We start from the raw sequence: 19,446 nt of genomic DNA on the forward strand, positions 1-19,446 counted from the left end.
ATTTTTTCAATGAATATCGACATTTATACTTTATTTTATTTTACGAATGATATTCGATATTATATTTTGTCCTTTTATTACAAATATTAAAATTTAATATATAATATTTCTTTTATAGATGTCAAAATTTAATTAATGTATATTTAAAAGATTTTATTTACCGGATATTGACATCCGATATATATATACATATAAATAAATTCTCTAAATCGTGGGTTTAGTGGAGAGATGCATTAAAGTAAAAAAGGAAAAAAATTTCAAAATTACTATTTTGGAAAATTATTTTTCATTAAACACCATCACTTGAAATTGACAATTTTATTAGCATCACGACCAGACTCCATGATTAATTTATACATATACAAAAAGCTCTACACTATAATTTGTTGCTATTTTTGGAGTAAATTTTTTTATTGACTTTTTGACATATAATATATTTGAAATTGTGTTTTTATTTTTAATAAATAAGATTTCTGTTAAAATATGGTATTATAAAGAATTGAATGTTAAATAAATACATTTTTTATAATTTAATATTAAATAAATAAATAATTTATCATTGTAATTTTTTTAAAATAAAATAAAACATCTTAATAATTTATAACAATAATAAATATAAAAACTTTACTAAACAAATATACAAATACTTATTCCGATTTTGATATACCACTTAAGAAATTGAATATCACTTGTATTCCCATTTAATCAATATTAATATTACCCAAAATTACTGAATTATTTTGATTTAAACGTATCATGGTATCTTTTGAATACGCACCACTTTAAATCACAGGCAGAGAGGAACCTTCAAATTTGAGATAGAGAAAGTCACACTACTAAAGAACAATTTGTAAACGGGTGGGACCAATAAGAATCCTTAGTAAAGTAATAATATTATTAGGTATATTGAATAATATAATCTAAAGTGGTGTGGACATAAGACTCAACAAGAGAAAGGTTGAATAAAAATTCCAAATTATGAAATTCAATTTAAATTTATATTACCTCTAAATTTATTTAAATGGATTCATTCTAAATTTAAATTCATATTTTAAGATTTTAAATCCACTTCACTTAATTGGATTAAAATTAAATTTGGATCGAATTTAATTTAGATTAGATTTAAATTAGATATTTTTTGAATTTTGAAAATTTAAAATTAAAGTACATTATTTAAGATGCAAAGACAGTTGAACCGAAGATTCGGTGGGTCTTTCTTCCTTCACCCCTTGTTTTTATTTTTTGTCATCGTAAAAGGTGCAATCACCAAATGACCCCTTACTAAAATTATCATAAAAAATTCTTACACTTCCTTATTTTGTTTATACTTTGTGGCTTAAGTGTTTTCGGAACACTCATTCTAAAAAGTACAAAAAAAAAAAAAAACATTCTGGATGGGATGTTTTGGAAGGTATTTCTAAATCCTTAAATATATTCCGAAACATATAATCTAGAATATAAAAAAGAAATCGAAAATGGATGATCTAAATATTCAGATCTAAAAATGACTTTCTAAAAAGGAGAGGGAGCTATCAAGGGAGAACTGCACAGAGGGAGTGAAGGCCCTAGCGTAGAGAAATATCGAGGGGAGGAAGAAGCTTGAAGAGAGAAAAGAAAGAATGGGGAAGGAAGGTGCAATGGTGTGGGTAGGTGAAGCTTTTGCCCTATAGGGTTTTTTCGTATAAGGGTAAAATGGGGATTTTAAATTACATACAACTGCAAGAAGAAAAAAATGAGGTGCAAGAAAAAGCAATAAGATAAGGTATAACTAAGTCCATTATGTTGTCTATGGGATCAAAGTTTAAGCTTAGTCCAGTTAAGACGAAAATCGAGCAAATCGATCACAATAAAACTAAATTATGTCGAATTAAAATTGGATTGAAAAGATCTAAATTTAGTTTATTTACTTAAAATCGATTTAAATTATAAATTCAATCTATTTTAATAAATTTAAATTGAAATTCAATCCATAAATCTTAAACTAAGTCAATCTGGGAGTCTCGCTTCTCTGTTCAGTTTTTTTCTTCTGCTAAGTATTAAAAATACATTATTTTGATGTTTTAAAGATAATTTTAATATATTTTAAAATTAATGATCATAAATGTATTTTAAAAATAAAACAGATAAACAACAGAAACATAGAAGTAGAGAATCCAAACTTGTCTGATTTGTAACATAAAGTTTGCATTTAATCGTAGTGGCCAATCATTGTTATTGTGATTGGAATATACAAGTAAATTGGAGACCGAACCAGCTTCTTGCGAGACTATACTGACAAGCACAAAATAGAACTGCATATATATTATAAGCAATGAGGCTGTCACGTGTTCTTATTTTAAACTAGTTGTCTAATACACACAGAAAGAATAATGCAGTTAAATGTTGAAGCCCTAGAACTATATATTATGGCCATTTATTCTTCTTCCAAATTAACATCCAACATGCAACTCATCATTGTCACTTCATTTCTACGAATCGGTAAAGAGTACGTAGTTTCTCTTCATTTCCATGAATCCTGCAAAACTGAGTATGCTGATCAAGTTATTACACTTGAAAATTTGACATCATGTGGCAGAAGATTTAACATGGTGCAAGATTGAAGACAAAATTGCAATCAGAAAGAAGGCCTGTAAGAGATTAGACAAATAACAATAATTTTTTCACGTAAATGTCAAGCTTTGTTATGGATAACCTTTTATAAATCATGGGTTGATATAATTCATTTATAAAAGGTACTCTCGCCATCATATTTTTTTAAAAGAAGTCCATTAAATACAAATTTAAACAACAGAAAAAATAGAAGTGCCTTAGAAGGACATTAATATAAAAACTGACATTCTGAGTTATTATAAGCTATAGCCAACAATGTTGGTGGCAAATTAAGTTATAAAAGCAAGCTAGCCTTAAATATTGTGGGGAACATGGCGTTACTTAACGACAATAATCTTCATATGCAGAACGTGGGTACGTGTTTTAGTATTGTGTCCACTAATGATTGCATTGGCAATATCCTATATGTTATATATGTTATAAATTGAAAATAAGATAATTTTATAATATATAAATGAGTCTAATTTTTATTTTAGAATTTCGTTTTGTGGAATTGAATTCTTTAACACTACTGGCTTATTCTGCATAATCATATATAACTGTTTAACTAGTTCTTATGAGTAATTAAAATAGAATTTGGCACTTTGGATTTAAAGAGAAAGTGGATTATGAATTTGAAGCACAGAGAGACAAAGAGAAAAAACAAAAATGGTCACATCTACAGTTATTTGGTTGAACACAACACCACATGCCATTATTCATTTTTGACCCTTACTTTGTTGCATCAGATTATCGACTCCCCACATCACATCTTTCCTTTCTTTAATGGACTTTCACTGCCTCTTAAGGCCAATTCTATTTCATTCTCTTTCTTTATCTTTTTTTTTTTTTTTTCTTTTGTGGAATCTCAAAACTAAGTGTTTTCATCATCTACATAGAACAGAATATGCTGTGAATACAGGATTTTCTCTCAGGGAAAGATTAAGGGTATCTCATCATGAAATATTACGAACTCAAAACAATGTTTTTGTTGGATTTTGGAAGATTTTCTAGTGTCGAAATATAATAAGTTATACATACGAGAAATCATAAGATTCAATATTTGTATTTCAATGTACTTTTAACTCCTTGTACTTGTAATATATTTTTGTTTTTAAATTCTAAAAATAATAGATATAATTATTTTAAGAACATTTTTTTTGAGTTTAAAAATCAAAATATATTAAAGTTTAGACAAAAACAAATTTTAATTTTGTATAAAAAAAATTAAAAGCATATTTATCATTTGTTTTATTTATTATATTAATGAAATTTTTTTATGTTATTAAAAATAAAGATTCTATATATATTGAATTTTACCCACTTGGGTGGTAAAGAAATTTGTACTTGGAAATATTATGAATAGTTTGTTTCTCTTCATACTCGTTTTTAACTATATTAAGTGATTAAAATTATTTTTCTTTATATGATATTTTATTATAAAATTAATATAATTATAATTTTTTTTCTTATCAATTGCTATTAAAAAGGTTAAATATTATTTTTGAGATTAAATTATTAATAATATTATATTTTATTCCGAATGAACTTTTTCTCATGTAAAACAAAATGTTAATAAATAAAAAATATAGGTATATATCTATTATATGATAAGATGAGAAAGTGAAACAAATTTTATAATACTCAGATATCAAAGATGATGATGTGTATATATTTTTACATCACAAGCTAAAACATAAACATGTCTAGTCAAATTCACTCATTCCTTCTTCTTATCATATCTACTAATAATTTCTTCTTCAACTTTTAAACTTTTGGATTACTCTCATATTCAAATAACTTTCTATGTTTTGCCCCATTAAGAATGAGAAGAACCAATCTTGGAGGACCTGCATGTTGTTGCACAGATATGTCCTAAAACGTAATAATTTTACACAAGTTAATCTACCATTATCATAAATAATAAATCCAATGTGAGCTTCTACAATATTCAAATTATCACTTAAGATTATTTACCTAAATATATCCCATTGATACCACAATCCAAAAACCAGTAGCAAACTCTAGAAGAAAATTAATATATAGGGAAGGTCGAAAGGAACATCTACACATCTTTTATCATTAATTCTAAAATCATGTATTCACCATCATAATAATCTATCTATATCTATATCTATATCTATATATATATATATATATATATAAAAGTTATATATAAAAAAGTGATTGTTGACCGAGTAAGCTCCACAAAAGTTTTATATTCTATTGGTTCAAAAATTTTAAAGACATGTTTATTTTGAAATGTAATCACAACACTATTTTAGGAGCTCTATGAAGCAGATAATAATATAGGAGTACTATGATGTGGTTTTTTAGTTTTAAGAAAAGGAATGACCTATTCAAATTTTAAAACATTATTTGAAACACATTGTTCTATTCTATGTGGTGCTTTTCCGTCACCTAACGTGAATCAAATTTTGTCAGTTTTCACGGTTTTCCTCTCAAACGAAAAGCACGTTTGGGCGCATGTCCCTATTGACTTCTTCCCTGGACCATTTCTTATTCTCTTTTTCTTTTTGGGCTTAATCTTCCAAAACTACTTCAACAAACACCACCTTCAAATTCTAACCATAATAAAAATCATACAAAAATTACTTTTGTTGAACGATTTTTAGTACTCCATGAATCTCAAATTAACATAGAAAAGTGCAAAACATGATTTTTTTTATTAGTTTCCTTATCCAAATTCAACATGGGGTAACATGCATTAAAAGTGGCCCTACTATAAGAGGTTGCATGAGTTATAATGGGGATTGAGGGAAGAAAAAATGATGAAGAATGGAAGGGAAAAATACAAATATTGGTGGGCGATCTTTATCATTGAACTATAGAGAAGGAATCATTCGCAAGTGTTTGATGTAAAATTGACACGACCTTGTTGGGGTTTCTCTCAGCATCAACGACACCTTATGTCACACACACACTTTCTCTCTTTGCATCGTTTTCTTTCCTTTGCTTTTCTCAAAGTCCTACCTTTCATTCTCTTCCATAAGCAAACACATGCACCACATGATCCTTGTCACCGCATAACTCATTGGATGAAAAGAACTCGGCACGTGAACGTTTCACAATTCAATATCATCAAATCAAAATATCAAATGGGACACGAGTCACACGATGCTGCACTGTGCAGGACCACGCAACATAATAATAATTATTATTATTTTATGTGAAACTCTGCATAATGGAGCTTCTATCTGTTGAATTTAACCTATGTTTACTTTCTTCTGCATCAGATACCTCAAATTCAAACTTGTTATGGAAAGGTCGATATAATAAACAAAGGAACTCACTGCAGTGTAGAATGTAGAATCCTTTTTTTTTTTACAGTACTATGGTTGATCAAATAAAACCATGAATCTACTGTGAAAGAGTTTGTTGGCCCTTTTATTTCCACTCATTTTCTAACTTCTGGAAAAGCCAGCTAAAGACATGAATCACAAACCACTGCCATATGCAAGCAGAAAGAAAAAAGAATAAGAAACTCATCTTCCTATAAAAGGAAAGTCTTTATTTATTTACACAAGCTAATGCATCTTATCAAGAAACATGCATTTCTAAAGCAGGAAATAAAAGATGTTATTGAGTTAGGAATGAATTTGCTCACATTACAATGAAAGAAATTACATTAGAAGATATAATATAGTTAAAATGTGACAGTGACAATGACAAAGACAAAGACAAAATCAGCAGAGAAATAACTGATATTTTTGCTGCAGAAGACTTGGTAGAATACAAGAAACAGGCAAAGGAAAAGATTAGGCTATATGATATGAGGAAGGTAAAATGGTAGTTCTGTTAAACTAAACAAAATAATTGGCATAGCAGGAATGATAGTTCTTATGATAAACTGTGTATATTATAGACAAACATAAATTGACTACCCTAGAGGGTTAATAGAAGCTATTATTATTCTACTTTCCTAGTTCCCACTGCTTTACTTTAAGATTCTCTATAGTATAACAAAATTTCTGAAGACAATGTAGATATTTGGCTCTTCTATGTGTATCATGCTATGGACTATGTTAATTGCAATTCTCCATATCACAATGTCTGTATGGAGTTGGATTCTTTGGAAAACAATGCAATCAACTTTTCCTTAGTCAGCTGATCAGGTCCCTCAGATTTAACTACAAATGTATGGAAAACAGTATCATTTGCAGCAGTAAGTTTTGAATCAACAACACCAATCTCTGCTTCTTTCAGGGTTTGAATCACTTTTGAAATCGGATGAAAATCAATAGGGCAGCTCACCTTTACTACCACCCCATCTTGTGCAGCTTCAACATCCACATCAGAAACTCCATTACTGTGATTTTCTGATCTAGCATTGGCCTCCATTACTGATCCATCCATAGAGGAGGTGCTTCCAAATCTCTCTCTCTCAGACTCCATGCTCTTGAGTTTGGCTTGAAGTTCATTGATGTAAGCAATAGCATCTCCCAACAGAGATGCCTTGTCCATCTTGGAGATGTTTGGAACAACAGCACGCAGGGCATAGAACCGCTGGTTCAGCTTCTCCCTCCTTTGCCTCTCTGCCTCCACATGGTTGAGGGGCTCCTCCCTTCCATTCGCCGGCTTCCTTCCCCGCTTCCTCGGCCTCCGGTCATCTGCAACACTCGCTCTCTCCTCCTTGCACGAGGCCTCAACATCAGAAATCTCAGATTCAGCAATCATTGATCTCCCTGAAGCCCTTGAAGTGGCTCCTGAGAAATCAATCTGCATCTGAGCCGGCCTTTGCTGCTGGTAATTGTTATGCACAAAATCATGCCTTGTGCCATTGGCCAGCTCCGGCACCGACAATGCACCGGAGGTGGACAACCTAGGAGCAAGAATTTCAGGAGGACCAAGCTGTCTCATGACTTGACCTGCCCCCCAACTAGAACCATGGATACCGTTTGGAAAACCAATACTATTCCCATTGGGGTGACCTCCCCAAGCCCTTGGCCTCTCCTCCATTTTCCTCACAGCAAGTTTCTCCCTGAATTGAGTCACACTGTTCAAATCTTGCCCAAAAATCTTTGGAACTCCGTTTCCTTCTACTCTATTGTTACTACCATTACTGCTGTTGTTCTTTTCCTTGTCCCCAATTGCCACACCAGAGAAAAGGGCATTTGCATTCTCATCTCTTTTCTCGCTCACCAAATCAAATGGTGCAATTGGCTTAACCCTGGGCGGGACCAACGATGCCTGTGCAGAAAACACAGACTTCAAAGCATGCAAAAGCTCAAAACTCTCACCCACCATCCTCACAGACCCCATCTCCACCACCCCCATATCAGTAGGAACCAAAACAACAGTCTGAATTCCAGCAGATTTGGCCAAGAAAGACCTCACACAGTAATCAAAACTAGATTTGAACACATCTGAGAGCCACAAATGCTTCCCGGAAGCAAAACACTTACCTGGACCCCCCAGTCCACGGGGAAAAGAGAAGTACATGGAAGCAAGAAAGAACATCTCCGTGTCAGTAACACGGTCCAACCCAAAAGCATAATTGTCCTCATCAGAACCCCCAAAAGTCATGTGCAGCTTCTGCAACACCCTCTTCCTCATCCTCTGCACCTTCTCGTCGTCACCAACAACCCCTCTCCCTCTCACTTCTCCGCTCTCTTCTCCCTCCCTCGGTTCCCTGCAACACCCATCTCCCCACCCCAAGACCCAATCCCCAAACTTCGACTGCGAAATTTGCCAGAAGATCGCATAGTTCCAACTGAAGTTCGACGCGTTAGGACGCTCCACGAGATCCGAAAGCTTGTTCTGCAGATTCTCGCCGCTCCCAAGCGCCATTAACAGATTCTCGTTAGAAACAGAATTCGCCACCAAGTAATCAAACGCGCCGCGACCCAGCACCTCCACCACCATCGCTTTCTCTTCCTCATTCCACACCCCTCCCAACCCCACCTCAATCTTCATCCCCTAAACCCAGCAAAATCTCAACTTTCTCAAAGCCCAAATCCAGAAACCTCAGATCTCGCAGAATTTCAACCTGGGGTTCCGGAAAATCAGAAAAACCTAAAAACTGTCCAAACGGGTAACAACTCAACAAGGGACAACATTATGAGCACACCCAGTGTTCAAGTTATCAAAAGGGTGTCTGTGTCTCCGAAAAAAAAAAAAAACATGTCTGTGTCTAAGCTCCACCAGATAATAAGCAAAGGAAGATAAAAAGGATTCTTCAGTTTTCTCTGTGAACCTATTCTTATTACGACAAAGAAAAAAAAAAGTTTCAGAGTTTGGGAGAAAGAGAGAAGAAGTGTGTGAATGAACAATGAACAAATAACAATGCGGCTTACGTTCTCTAACTCCGAACTCACTCTTTCTTTCTTCCTATGTTGTAACCGCAAAGTGCGAAAGAAACCAACTAGGGTTAAAGTTTAACCAGGGTTACTTGGTTGGAAGTTGAGAGGTAGTGGTTTTGGTTGTTTGCTCCTATCTATCTACTAGTCTTGTACTGAAGCCTGCAATATACTAAAATAAAAATATTAAATAAACTGATAGTAATTAATGTGTTGATATAAATAAAATATGTGTATTTAAATTAGCATGTGTGGTAATAAATGAGAGAAACCATAATGAAAAAACAAAACAGTGGTATTTATATAACTTAGTGCGTAAGTAGATAAGGACAAGTTAACCTTGGAGTTTAAGGTAGTATATGAAATTCGTGATACTCGTGCTAAACAGTGACACGCAATCCCTCACATGTGACTCACAGTTATTAATCTGAATGGCTGAATTTCGTGTTTGTGTGTGTGCATGTTAAAGATGGAATTGGTTGGTTTGGTGGTGTCTTCTCACTCTCATTTCAAAATCATTGCAGAAGTTATTTTAGTTTTTCTAAATCAAAACATCAAAACAAGAAACAAATATATCTATACAAGAAACTGCTCTTTTAAATACTGGCAAAAATGCATTATTTTGTCTTTTATTTACTCTCTCCAAAAATGCATTACTGCTCTTATAAATCTGTCATATAAGATTCAGGAGGAAAATAATTTGATGCCTCTGATACTGGATTGGTCTTTTCTAAAATGTTGGGAGATTGAGAGACAAAGTTTATTTTAAATTAAATTAAATTTTACTCTAGATTTTTTTTAGTGAAGAAAATTGATAAAAAAAACAGATTTTTAAGGAAATAAATGAATATTAATGTTTACTTTATAGCGAATCAATAAACACAATTTGTGAGAAGATATATAAGACCATGGATACGGGTATTAATAACTAGCTTAGTAGTGCTACATTTATGATAGATTACTATAGTTTATTAATTACTATTGTGTGATATGCTTGTGGTGTGAATATAAATTGGATGTGCTAATATAGTAAATATATCATTAATAGTTTATTAATTTATGTTTTTTTAGGTAAATTTTAGTAAGACAGTTAAGATTAAAATTATGATTAGACATAAAATTGTAAATAATATATATATATATATATATATATATATATATATATATATATATATGAAAACTTTAATTAGATCTTATTTTAATTGAAATTTATTAAAGTGCACAAAACATCTTTAATTTTTAATTAAGTTTGTCTTTTGTTTTAATTGAAGCTACATTCTTAATAAATGACGCAATTGAAAAAAAAAAAGAAAATTTTAGTTGCATTTATTTTTAATTAAATGGTGTTATACTCACAATACTCATAAGTATCTAAATTTTCAATTGCATTAATTTTGATTAGAATTATGTTTTTTTTGAACTAAATTCACCTAGAAAGATGAACACCTGGTGTAACTGATAATTTAGAAAAAAATTAATTATTTACACAATTTTATAATTTTATTTAATGATTTAAAAAATGTATGGTATTACGTGATATCTAAACGAAAAATATTGTGTAAATCGTACAATATTATAATAATATTACAAGTTAAGTATCAGTTTTATCTATAATAATTTATAGTATTTTATTTTATAAAATACATTAAATAAGAATGTGTTTGATATATTATAAATAATAAACGCATTTAATGCTTTTTATTTTTTTAAATAATTATTATCAAACATAATGATGATAATAATATGTAAAACCATTCTTATTTGATAACAATGTATCCTGTATTTTTCTCGCTTCATGTATAAATCATATCTAACTTACAAGATTTTATATGTATATTTCCCTTCCATGGTTCGTTGTTTTTCTCCAGGTACAATGTATTATACTATTTTAGAATAATTTCCTTAACAATTATTCTTAATAATAAATTAATAAAATAGCCTTTAATTTTGCCTCCATCTCCCATCTTATTTATAAATAAATTCATTTTAATTTCTCAAGACATTTCTATTTCCATAAATATTAATGCAATTAATGGGTTAACTCCTTTTTGCCTGTCACTTGTAGTTTTGTTCCATATTGATGTATATATTTAATAGAAATCAAAACAAATTTTGTGTTCATATTTTAGAGATCAAATTTTAAATTGTAAAAAGTGCACCCTAAGTCCATAGCTGTTCATACAAGTTTAAATTAAACTCTTAAATTTACAAAATTAAAAACTCAAAATTAACTAGAGATAAGTTGAGTCAAACAAAGAGAGTCAAACAAGAAAATACTATATTCATTTCGATAATATTTAAAATATATAAAACTTCATATAAAATGGGAAAAATGTGAAATTCACATTTAAATTGTACTGTATGGCCTAGTCGGTCGGTTGACTGCTAACTGATTGTGGTAAGATATGATTTTTCTCAACTGTTGTGGTCTGTCACTCAATGTAACGCATCGACCAATAGCTGATCGGTTGAGATTACTTTAATAAATGTTTGCATTTATGCAAACAACAACTAATAGAAGTCGGTCAGATCCCTTCCCAAAGTTACCAGTTGGACTGCCTCCAAAATTCCACCATGAGATCTATTTATACAAGTAATGTGCAACAATCAGCAACTGAGCAGCCCTCGAGCAGTGACAACAGTTGGAATGTTCCCATGATTCCACCTTGGGGTCCACTTATGAAAATGTGTAACAATGACCAGTTACGGGTAGATTTCTCCCTTCCAGTTTCAACAGTTGGAATGTCTCCAAGATTCCACCCTAGTGTCCTCTTAAGCCGACCGAACGACATTAAGTAAATCAACCAACTGATTATTATTGTAAAATCATGTTTAAAAAGCATTTGGACCTTGATTAGGCCAACCCTAATTGCCCATGTTTTTTATATACTAATAAATAGATTTAAATTCCAAAATCAATATTTTTTTTTTCAAAAAATAAAATAAAATAAAACAAAATAATGTACAAAATTTTGATCTAATCTTTTTCACATCCATATGTGTTATCATCTTATTAAAATTAATATTTTCAGGGTAATCATTGAAATTTTAATGAGAAATACATGTGATCCAAAGAAAATACAAATACTTAAAGAACACTTTTTTTTTTCAACATCGAGCTTGAATTTTATGGATATAAAAAAAATATTTACGTAAATATGTGTTAACAAGATAGTTCATTCCTATTTATAACCAATGAAAAAAAAATCTTAATTTATTCTAAAGTAACCAATAAAAAAATATCGTGCATAATTTGAAGTCTTATCAAATATATTAAGAGTAGTGAAGGATTAAAAAGTCAAAATTATAAAAAAAAAAATTAACAAGTTTCATTTAATTAAAACGTCTTCTATTAAAGAAATTTATTCTAAATTTTTTTTACTTTTTCTTTAAGAAATATCAAGACTCATGGTGTTAAAGATAATAAATTTGTTTATAGAGTAAATTCTCTTTTTGCTATTTTCTTAAGTAAATTATAAATTTTGTTGCACGTCAACTATGAGGAGTCACATGTAACCTTAGGCAACTTTATTTTATTCTATGCTCTTTTATAGTTATGAAGATGTGCTTAGATTTTGATGTGTAGTTAAATTTAATAGAGGACTTTTGGTTTATGGGAAGGCTTTGTGAGTAAGGGGGTATTCATCTTATGTAAGGGAAGCTAGTTTATTTATAACAATTGCATTGTTGTTTTGAATTGATAAATTAAAAATTATTAGTAATGTTAATTAGGATTGATTGCTTGAACCATTATTTTATGATTTGATTGGTATTATTGTTTGTGGAGCTAGTTTTGATTATCTAGGACTGTCCATTTGATATATACGAGAGTTATTTTGAACTAAAACAAGACATTTTACATTAAGAAAGAACTAAAATTACATATACAATCAATTGGACAATCTATTCAAGTTAAATTGGGAGGAGTTTAAAATTGGTTACAACGTTGTATGGCACAAAACTGTTAGGTGCCATTCGTAGACATCTGAATAATAAGTAGTGGTCTAGATCATGGGATGCCACCCTGGTACCGCTGAGGGATCCAGAGCGTTGGGCAACCCTATGATAACGCTGGACACTATAGGTCAAAGTTAAAACATTGGAAGATACATCACCCCAAAATGATAAAGTAGGTCATTGTTATCAGGTCGAGTTGGTGTTTTCAATCTACTAAACTGCTTTGGTTCACTCTTATTTAGTCCACCAAACTAATAGACCAAAGACGAGTTACGGAAGGCGGGTCTACAAACCCATTTTTTATAAATTCAAAATTAAAATAGAAAATAATTTAAAATATTAATTTATTATATCAATTTAAAGATTTAAATATATTATAATATTTTAATTTAAATCATTAGCGCTTTAATTTTTTAATTTATAATTATTAACTATAATAAAATAATTAAACATAATAAGTATTTTAATTTATTCAATTAAAAATAGTAATTAATTAATTAATGACTTATAAATAATTATATAATTAAATATATTTTGAAAATATTTATATAATTAAATATGTTATATATATATATATATTTTTTTTTTTAAAGATAAAAAAATTGTTTAACTTTTAACTATTTTAATATCGAGCAGTAGGTCAATAACAAGATGAACATACCCTTCTTATCATCCTAATTTTCTTCTTTTAATAGAAACACACGTGCTACCACGTGCGTTTACTTTTTTTATGACAACAAAAAATAACTAAATATAATAAAATTCTATAACTTTATTATAAATAGTTTTTATTTATTTACAAATAATTTTTATTATTATAAATATTTATTTTAATTTTAAAATGGTTAAATAAATAAAAACAGTATAAAATAATTAAATATTTTAAAAAGTATATTAAAAGATAAAATTAAATTAAAAAATATTACTCAAAGAGTATAACAAAAACTAAAATGAGAAAAACTCTTATGTATAATGTTAAACTTTTTCATATTTTCTCAATATTGAAGTTTGAATCATACTTAAATTCTCAGTGTGAGATAAAAAGTCAGCCACATGCTTTATTATTATCCCATAGGCTATAACACAATAACATGGATTGTTTAACTAGCAAGAAAAAAACAATAAAGGGGGAATAATATCCTAATTAGTTCTAACACAATAAAAATGTTGATTTAATTTCGTTTTATACGCTAAGTATCATTAAATATCATTAAATGAACATGATAGGTGATTACATAAGTTTTCCAATACTGGCTTAAATTCATAATATATAAATTGATCCATGCAACTGTTATGTCTTCAATTCTATATTCTTTACCTAACATTCCTTTTAGTGTAAGTTATACTTTTATAATATTTTTGCTAGCTTTTAATACCCTTTAGAAAATTTATTTAATGAAAAATAATCATTCAATATTTTAATTCCCTTAGCAATAAGTTATTGAACGAGTGGGGATTATTATTAATTATTAACTATATATATTTTGAGTAATTTCTTTTTTCTACGTTTTTAATTAACAAGCTGAACAATCTTAAAAAAATAATTAAGTGAAAAGTAATTCTGTTTAACGACACCTTAAAGTTAAAAAAAAAAAAAACGTTTAGTATTTTCTTCTATCTATGTTGGCGTTTTAAAACACAAATTTTATTGTCATAAATATTTTAAAATATAACATTTTGATAAAAAGAAAATAAATCACACCGGTTAGCTTGAAAAAGTTGTACTGATGTTGTTGCCAACTAATTAAAATTAGCTTTTAATTAATGCGAACCTTTATTAACGGACTTCACGGTGACGGTGACCACAAATAAAACTCAGTTTTTTATTACAAATATTTAAAACACTTAATTTAAGATTCTTTTATTATGAAATAGTTATAAATAAATATAAAAAGACACAAAATGAGAATTCATAAAAATAAAAATTTCATATATCAGAGGGATGCAGAGGAAATAAAACACGCGAGAGACAATAAACGGTATCATAAAGGTTATAAAAAAATTATCGTTCACGCATGGTTCTGTTTATTTCACATGTTTTTTTTTTTTTATTATGGTACGGTACCACGACAAGGGTTATATAATGATGATGAAGAAAGTTAAAGATGGTAGAAAACGCAATGAGACACTATTAATCATTATTTTTTTGGAATCATAAGGTTGAAAGTTATCCATAAAAGGATTCATAGGAACCAAACACATTTTGGTGTGTTTGAGGTTTCAAGTTTAATTACTTTGCTAAAGATAAAGCATATCTTACCCTCTTCCACCTTTATGGTGGACCAAATTTGGAGTGGAACATAAGACAAAAAAATATTGAAAATAAAAATAATAATGATCAAATAACCTAAATAAATGATAATAACATTGATTAAATTAATTACAAAAATAACATAAAACATAATGTTTGTCCCAATAATACAATTAAAGCGGAGAATTATATCTTTTACTAGTAAAAAATGGTTAAAGTGACATGTTAAGGATATGTTTATTGTTAATTTTAAATTACGCATTTTATATTAAAATTGTTGTTTAGAACAATTATTCATATTCTTATATAAGATTTGTCTATGAAGATGTCTAGTGTATCATGTATATGAAGATGTGTAGTGGGAGACATTTCATGATATTTTTGTCCCTTTATATAAAGATAGTTTGATTAATTTGATAAATTATTTCTTTCATGGGAATGAGATAATTAAATATTAAAAAAGTACATCTTATTATGAATGGTCAAGATTAAATCACCAAAGTCATTTAAGTTTTTGACGAAATTTTAGAATTTTCTAACGGCCAACACGTTATCTATAAATCAAATTTAATATCTTTTTCATATAAAAAAAATAGTAATTGTACTTTTAATATTTATTTATAATTGTAAAACTTAAATATATATATATATATATATATATATATATATAATTTATACCATCTATATTCATAAAACTTGTTAGTCCATATGTAAATAAATGTTTTCCCTATGTTATTATACTCCATCTCTCTTTTCCGGATATTTATTATTTACTTTAAGATTAAGAGTGTGGTTACAGTGTTATCATTAAAAACTATATAATCTGTTTTAACTTATAAAATTACAGTCTTTTATATATATATATATATATATATATATATATATATATATGATAAAATTTAATATAATATTTTTTAAATAAAGCTGATAATAACAATTAATATTTTTCACTTTATCATAATAATGAAAGTTACATCTAACAAATCAAAATGTGTTAACTCAATTGGATTAATATTTATTTTTTACACGTCAAATGATATTTTGAAGTATGTTTTAGTTATTTATATGATTTAATATATTATAATTTAAATGTCATTCTGAAATGTTATTTAAAATGTATAAAAAATTAACATTATTAAATTAAAAAGACTAATTTTTAAAGTTCAGAACTAAAATTATTAAAATATAATCAATTTTACAATTTAAAATAATAAGTAAAATTAATTTTCCTTATTCGGAGTAGTTTCTCTTGTGAGAAAAAAATAACTCTACCACTTAAGAACTTCTAATAGGGAAATAAAGCTTTCCAAAAATATCCTAACCTACTTTGAAAATGTTAACCTAGAAAACATAATATCTAAAGATAATTTAACAATTCGCAAAGACCTTAATTTTTACTTAATTAGAGTAGATAAAGTACAAAAGTTTGATAAAAAATAATAAATAACTAATTGTGAAAGAAGTATAACGAATATATAATTTTAATGTAACGAAAACTATAACAGAGAAAAAGATAAATTAGTTTCAATATATTTATAATTTTTTAACGATATTTTATTTTTTTATTTAACTTAATCTCTAAATATGTCACACACTAATATTTTTATTGTATAACAAGTGAAAAACTAAACTAATTTGAAAAGATAAAATAAAATAAATACATAAAAATAGGCAACAAATTATTTACACGGCCCACAATAATCATTTTTATTTTTTTTTAAAGAAAAATACATAATAGTTTCACCTTTCAAGAAAAAAAAAACAAATTTTATTCTTAATTTAACTCGAAATTAATTTATTTTTCCTTCCAATAACATCAAGATTATTTTAATAAAATCATAATAATTAATGTGGAGAACAAAAAGAGTAGATTCTTTTTGTAAGTGCATGCTATATTTATCAGTGACAAGAAGGGAAGATTTAATACTAAGAAAACAAGATTGTGCATTAAACAGTAATTAGTGCCTGTGACTATGCATAGTTACAAATAATTGTAGTTACTTTAAAAAAATAGAATCTTCAATTAATTATATCTCCTATGAAATTTAAAACACTGAAGCTAATATGCGAATTTGAAATGAGTTTGATTTAATTTAAAAATTGATATCCATAATTTGACATTTTTAAAATTATAAATATTTTAATTTTTAATAAATAAGAGGAAGGCGCGTGAAAACAGGGAAAGGTGTTAGCATTGTTACTGGCGCGGGTCACGGTCACGCGTTTTTTATGGCTTCCATGGATGTGACTCGGTCCGAATACAAACACGTTTTTGCACATCACACGCCTTTCACATTTGGGTTCCACGTGTCAAAATTTTATGCAACTGGGTCCACTTTAAAGCAAAAGGACAGCAATGCACGTGAAGATCACGTGAAGGAAGTTGAAGTTGGGTTGAAGAACACGTGAAGGCAATTACATCTAATCAAATTTCTAAATCTTTTTGGCATTTTATGGCTACAAATTCTCCTTCCTTATCAATCCACCGCTGTTAGACTCACCACCTTTTTTATAATCGCGTCCTATCGTGTAACTTTCTTTTATAGAATTCAATAAGTTACTGGGGTGAAGAATGTAGAAAATGAGAGAGTACAAAATGTAGAAAAGGATAAAATAAAATAAAATAATGAAAATAATTTTTTTAGTTATTTAATTAATATAATAAATTTTAAAAATTATAAAATTATAAAATAATCAATTTTTTATTATTATAAATTAATTTTAATTAAATATAAAATTATTATAGTTATTATAATTATCTATTTTTAATATTTTAGTTATTATCATTTTGATTATTTTTGTGTATTAGATAACATTATTTATTTGTTATATTATATATAACTGATGCAATCAATTATGTTGTATGTATCACAACTCATAAACATTTAAATACTCTTTTAAACTTTCAAAAGTCCAAATTTTGTTACTCATAATATTTTATTTTTGTTTAGGAAGAAGGTAAGTTCCACCAGCAAACCAAAATTAGGTATTTAAACCAAAAGCTTCTATAACGAATATGTTTGCTTAGTTGTATAGTAAAATTTGACTTCATGACCAATCTTATGAAACTTAGCGTATCAATCATTAAAAAGATATGCATTGCACAAAGACAAATTTATATTTAATTACTTTGATTTTGTTCTGCAGAGTCATTATCAATAAATTTTACTCTATCACACACAAATTTAGTTTATAACATATTTGTCCAAGATAAAGTCTCTAAACTAGGACTTCTTGTACTTTTCACCATATATCATATTCTACTCTATTTTAGTCTGAATGATTATTAGAATGTCAGGATAACCTCTAACATCAATGCGTACAGTAATAAAATCAAATCTTAATCCTCCTTGGATCAATTCCAATCATCCTCATACATTTCACATATGCAGATAATTCTCTAAACAACTTATACGATTACATCAAACACACAAAAACAATGAACATAGAAATGATTGCAAACTCTCTTAGCCTCGCTCATCGAGATCATCCACTAGCTCAATGAGTAGGACCTAAAAGCCCACATGCCAAACAACTAGAAGTCTTGTCCAACGACACTAGCACTATAACACACAAGGATTAAATTGCCGAAAACTCTCCCAGTGAAGTTTAAACACGACCATCGACAACCAAGTCAGTGAACTCTTTGACTTTGGCATTGCTCAATGAGTATATCCTTGCCCAATGACTACCAAATCAGTAAACTTCTTGACTTTAGCGTCACCTAGCGACTCAGTCACTCACCCAACGAGTCTGCATAATTACTGAAAACAAAATTCTGCAATTCCACATATCCAATCATTTTGACTCAAAATCAAAGCCTCAAACAACCCAATAAGGATACCAATTTTGAATTAGCTAAAATCAAACCAGTAAATACACTCAATACAATTCAAAACATCAATCACATCACTTGCTTCATGTCATACACATAACCTCTTGGAATTTATACTCACTTCATCAAATTACACAACTCAAAATTAACAACTTCAAAAGGTCAACCATACAATAAAAGTCTCAACCAAGATTAAGCAATTCAAACAATTCAACACACTGAGAAAATAATAATTAGCCCCCCTCCCCTCACTTGTGTTTAGCTCAAAAAACTTTGAAAACACTAAAATACCTCTAACTTCATATGATGCTCAGTTTACACATATAAATATCACAAGAATGAAGAAGACATATCGTTATGATCACTAGTCAACAAAAATTCGTATTGATGACTTAAACGACACATGCAACCAAAAGAATGACCACATGCAACAACAAAACATATTGAATTGAGAGAAAAATGGCAGAAAACTAATTTATGCGAACGGAAAAAGT

The 19,446-nt window shown here is 28.7% G+C and overlaps 1 protein-coding gene across 1 annotated transcript; it reads right to left on the minus strand.

The window, feature by feature from the left end:
* Positions 1 to 6,192: 6,192 nt before the first annotated feature.
* On the minus strand, positions 6,193 to 9,097 carry LOC114166881 (transcription factor bHLH13-like). Its single transcript, XM_028051759.1, has one exon. It carries the CDS (start codon positions 8,524 to 8,526, stop codon positions 6,655 to 6,657), a length of 1,872 nt encoding a protein of 623 aa, XP_027907560.1. The 5' UTR covers positions 8,527 to 9,097; the 3' UTR covers positions 6,193 to 6,654.
* Positions 9,098 to 19,446: the final 10,349 nt, after the last annotated feature.

Source organism: Vigna unguiculata, chromosome 10, assembly GCF_004118075.2.
Source record: "Vigna unguiculata cultivar IT97K-499-35 chromosome 10, ASM411807v1, whole genome shotgun sequence".
NCBI classification, from domain to species: domain Eukaryota; kingdom Viridiplantae; phylum Streptophyta; class Magnoliopsida; order Fabales; family Fabaceae; genus Vigna; species Vigna unguiculata.

Bases quoted from the DNA above. Each gene is read 5' to 3' on its own strand.
- LOC114166881 (XM_028051759.1), bottom strand. From the start codon at position 8,526: ATGAAGATTGAGGTGGGGTTGGGAGGGGTGTGGAATGAGGAAGAGAAA.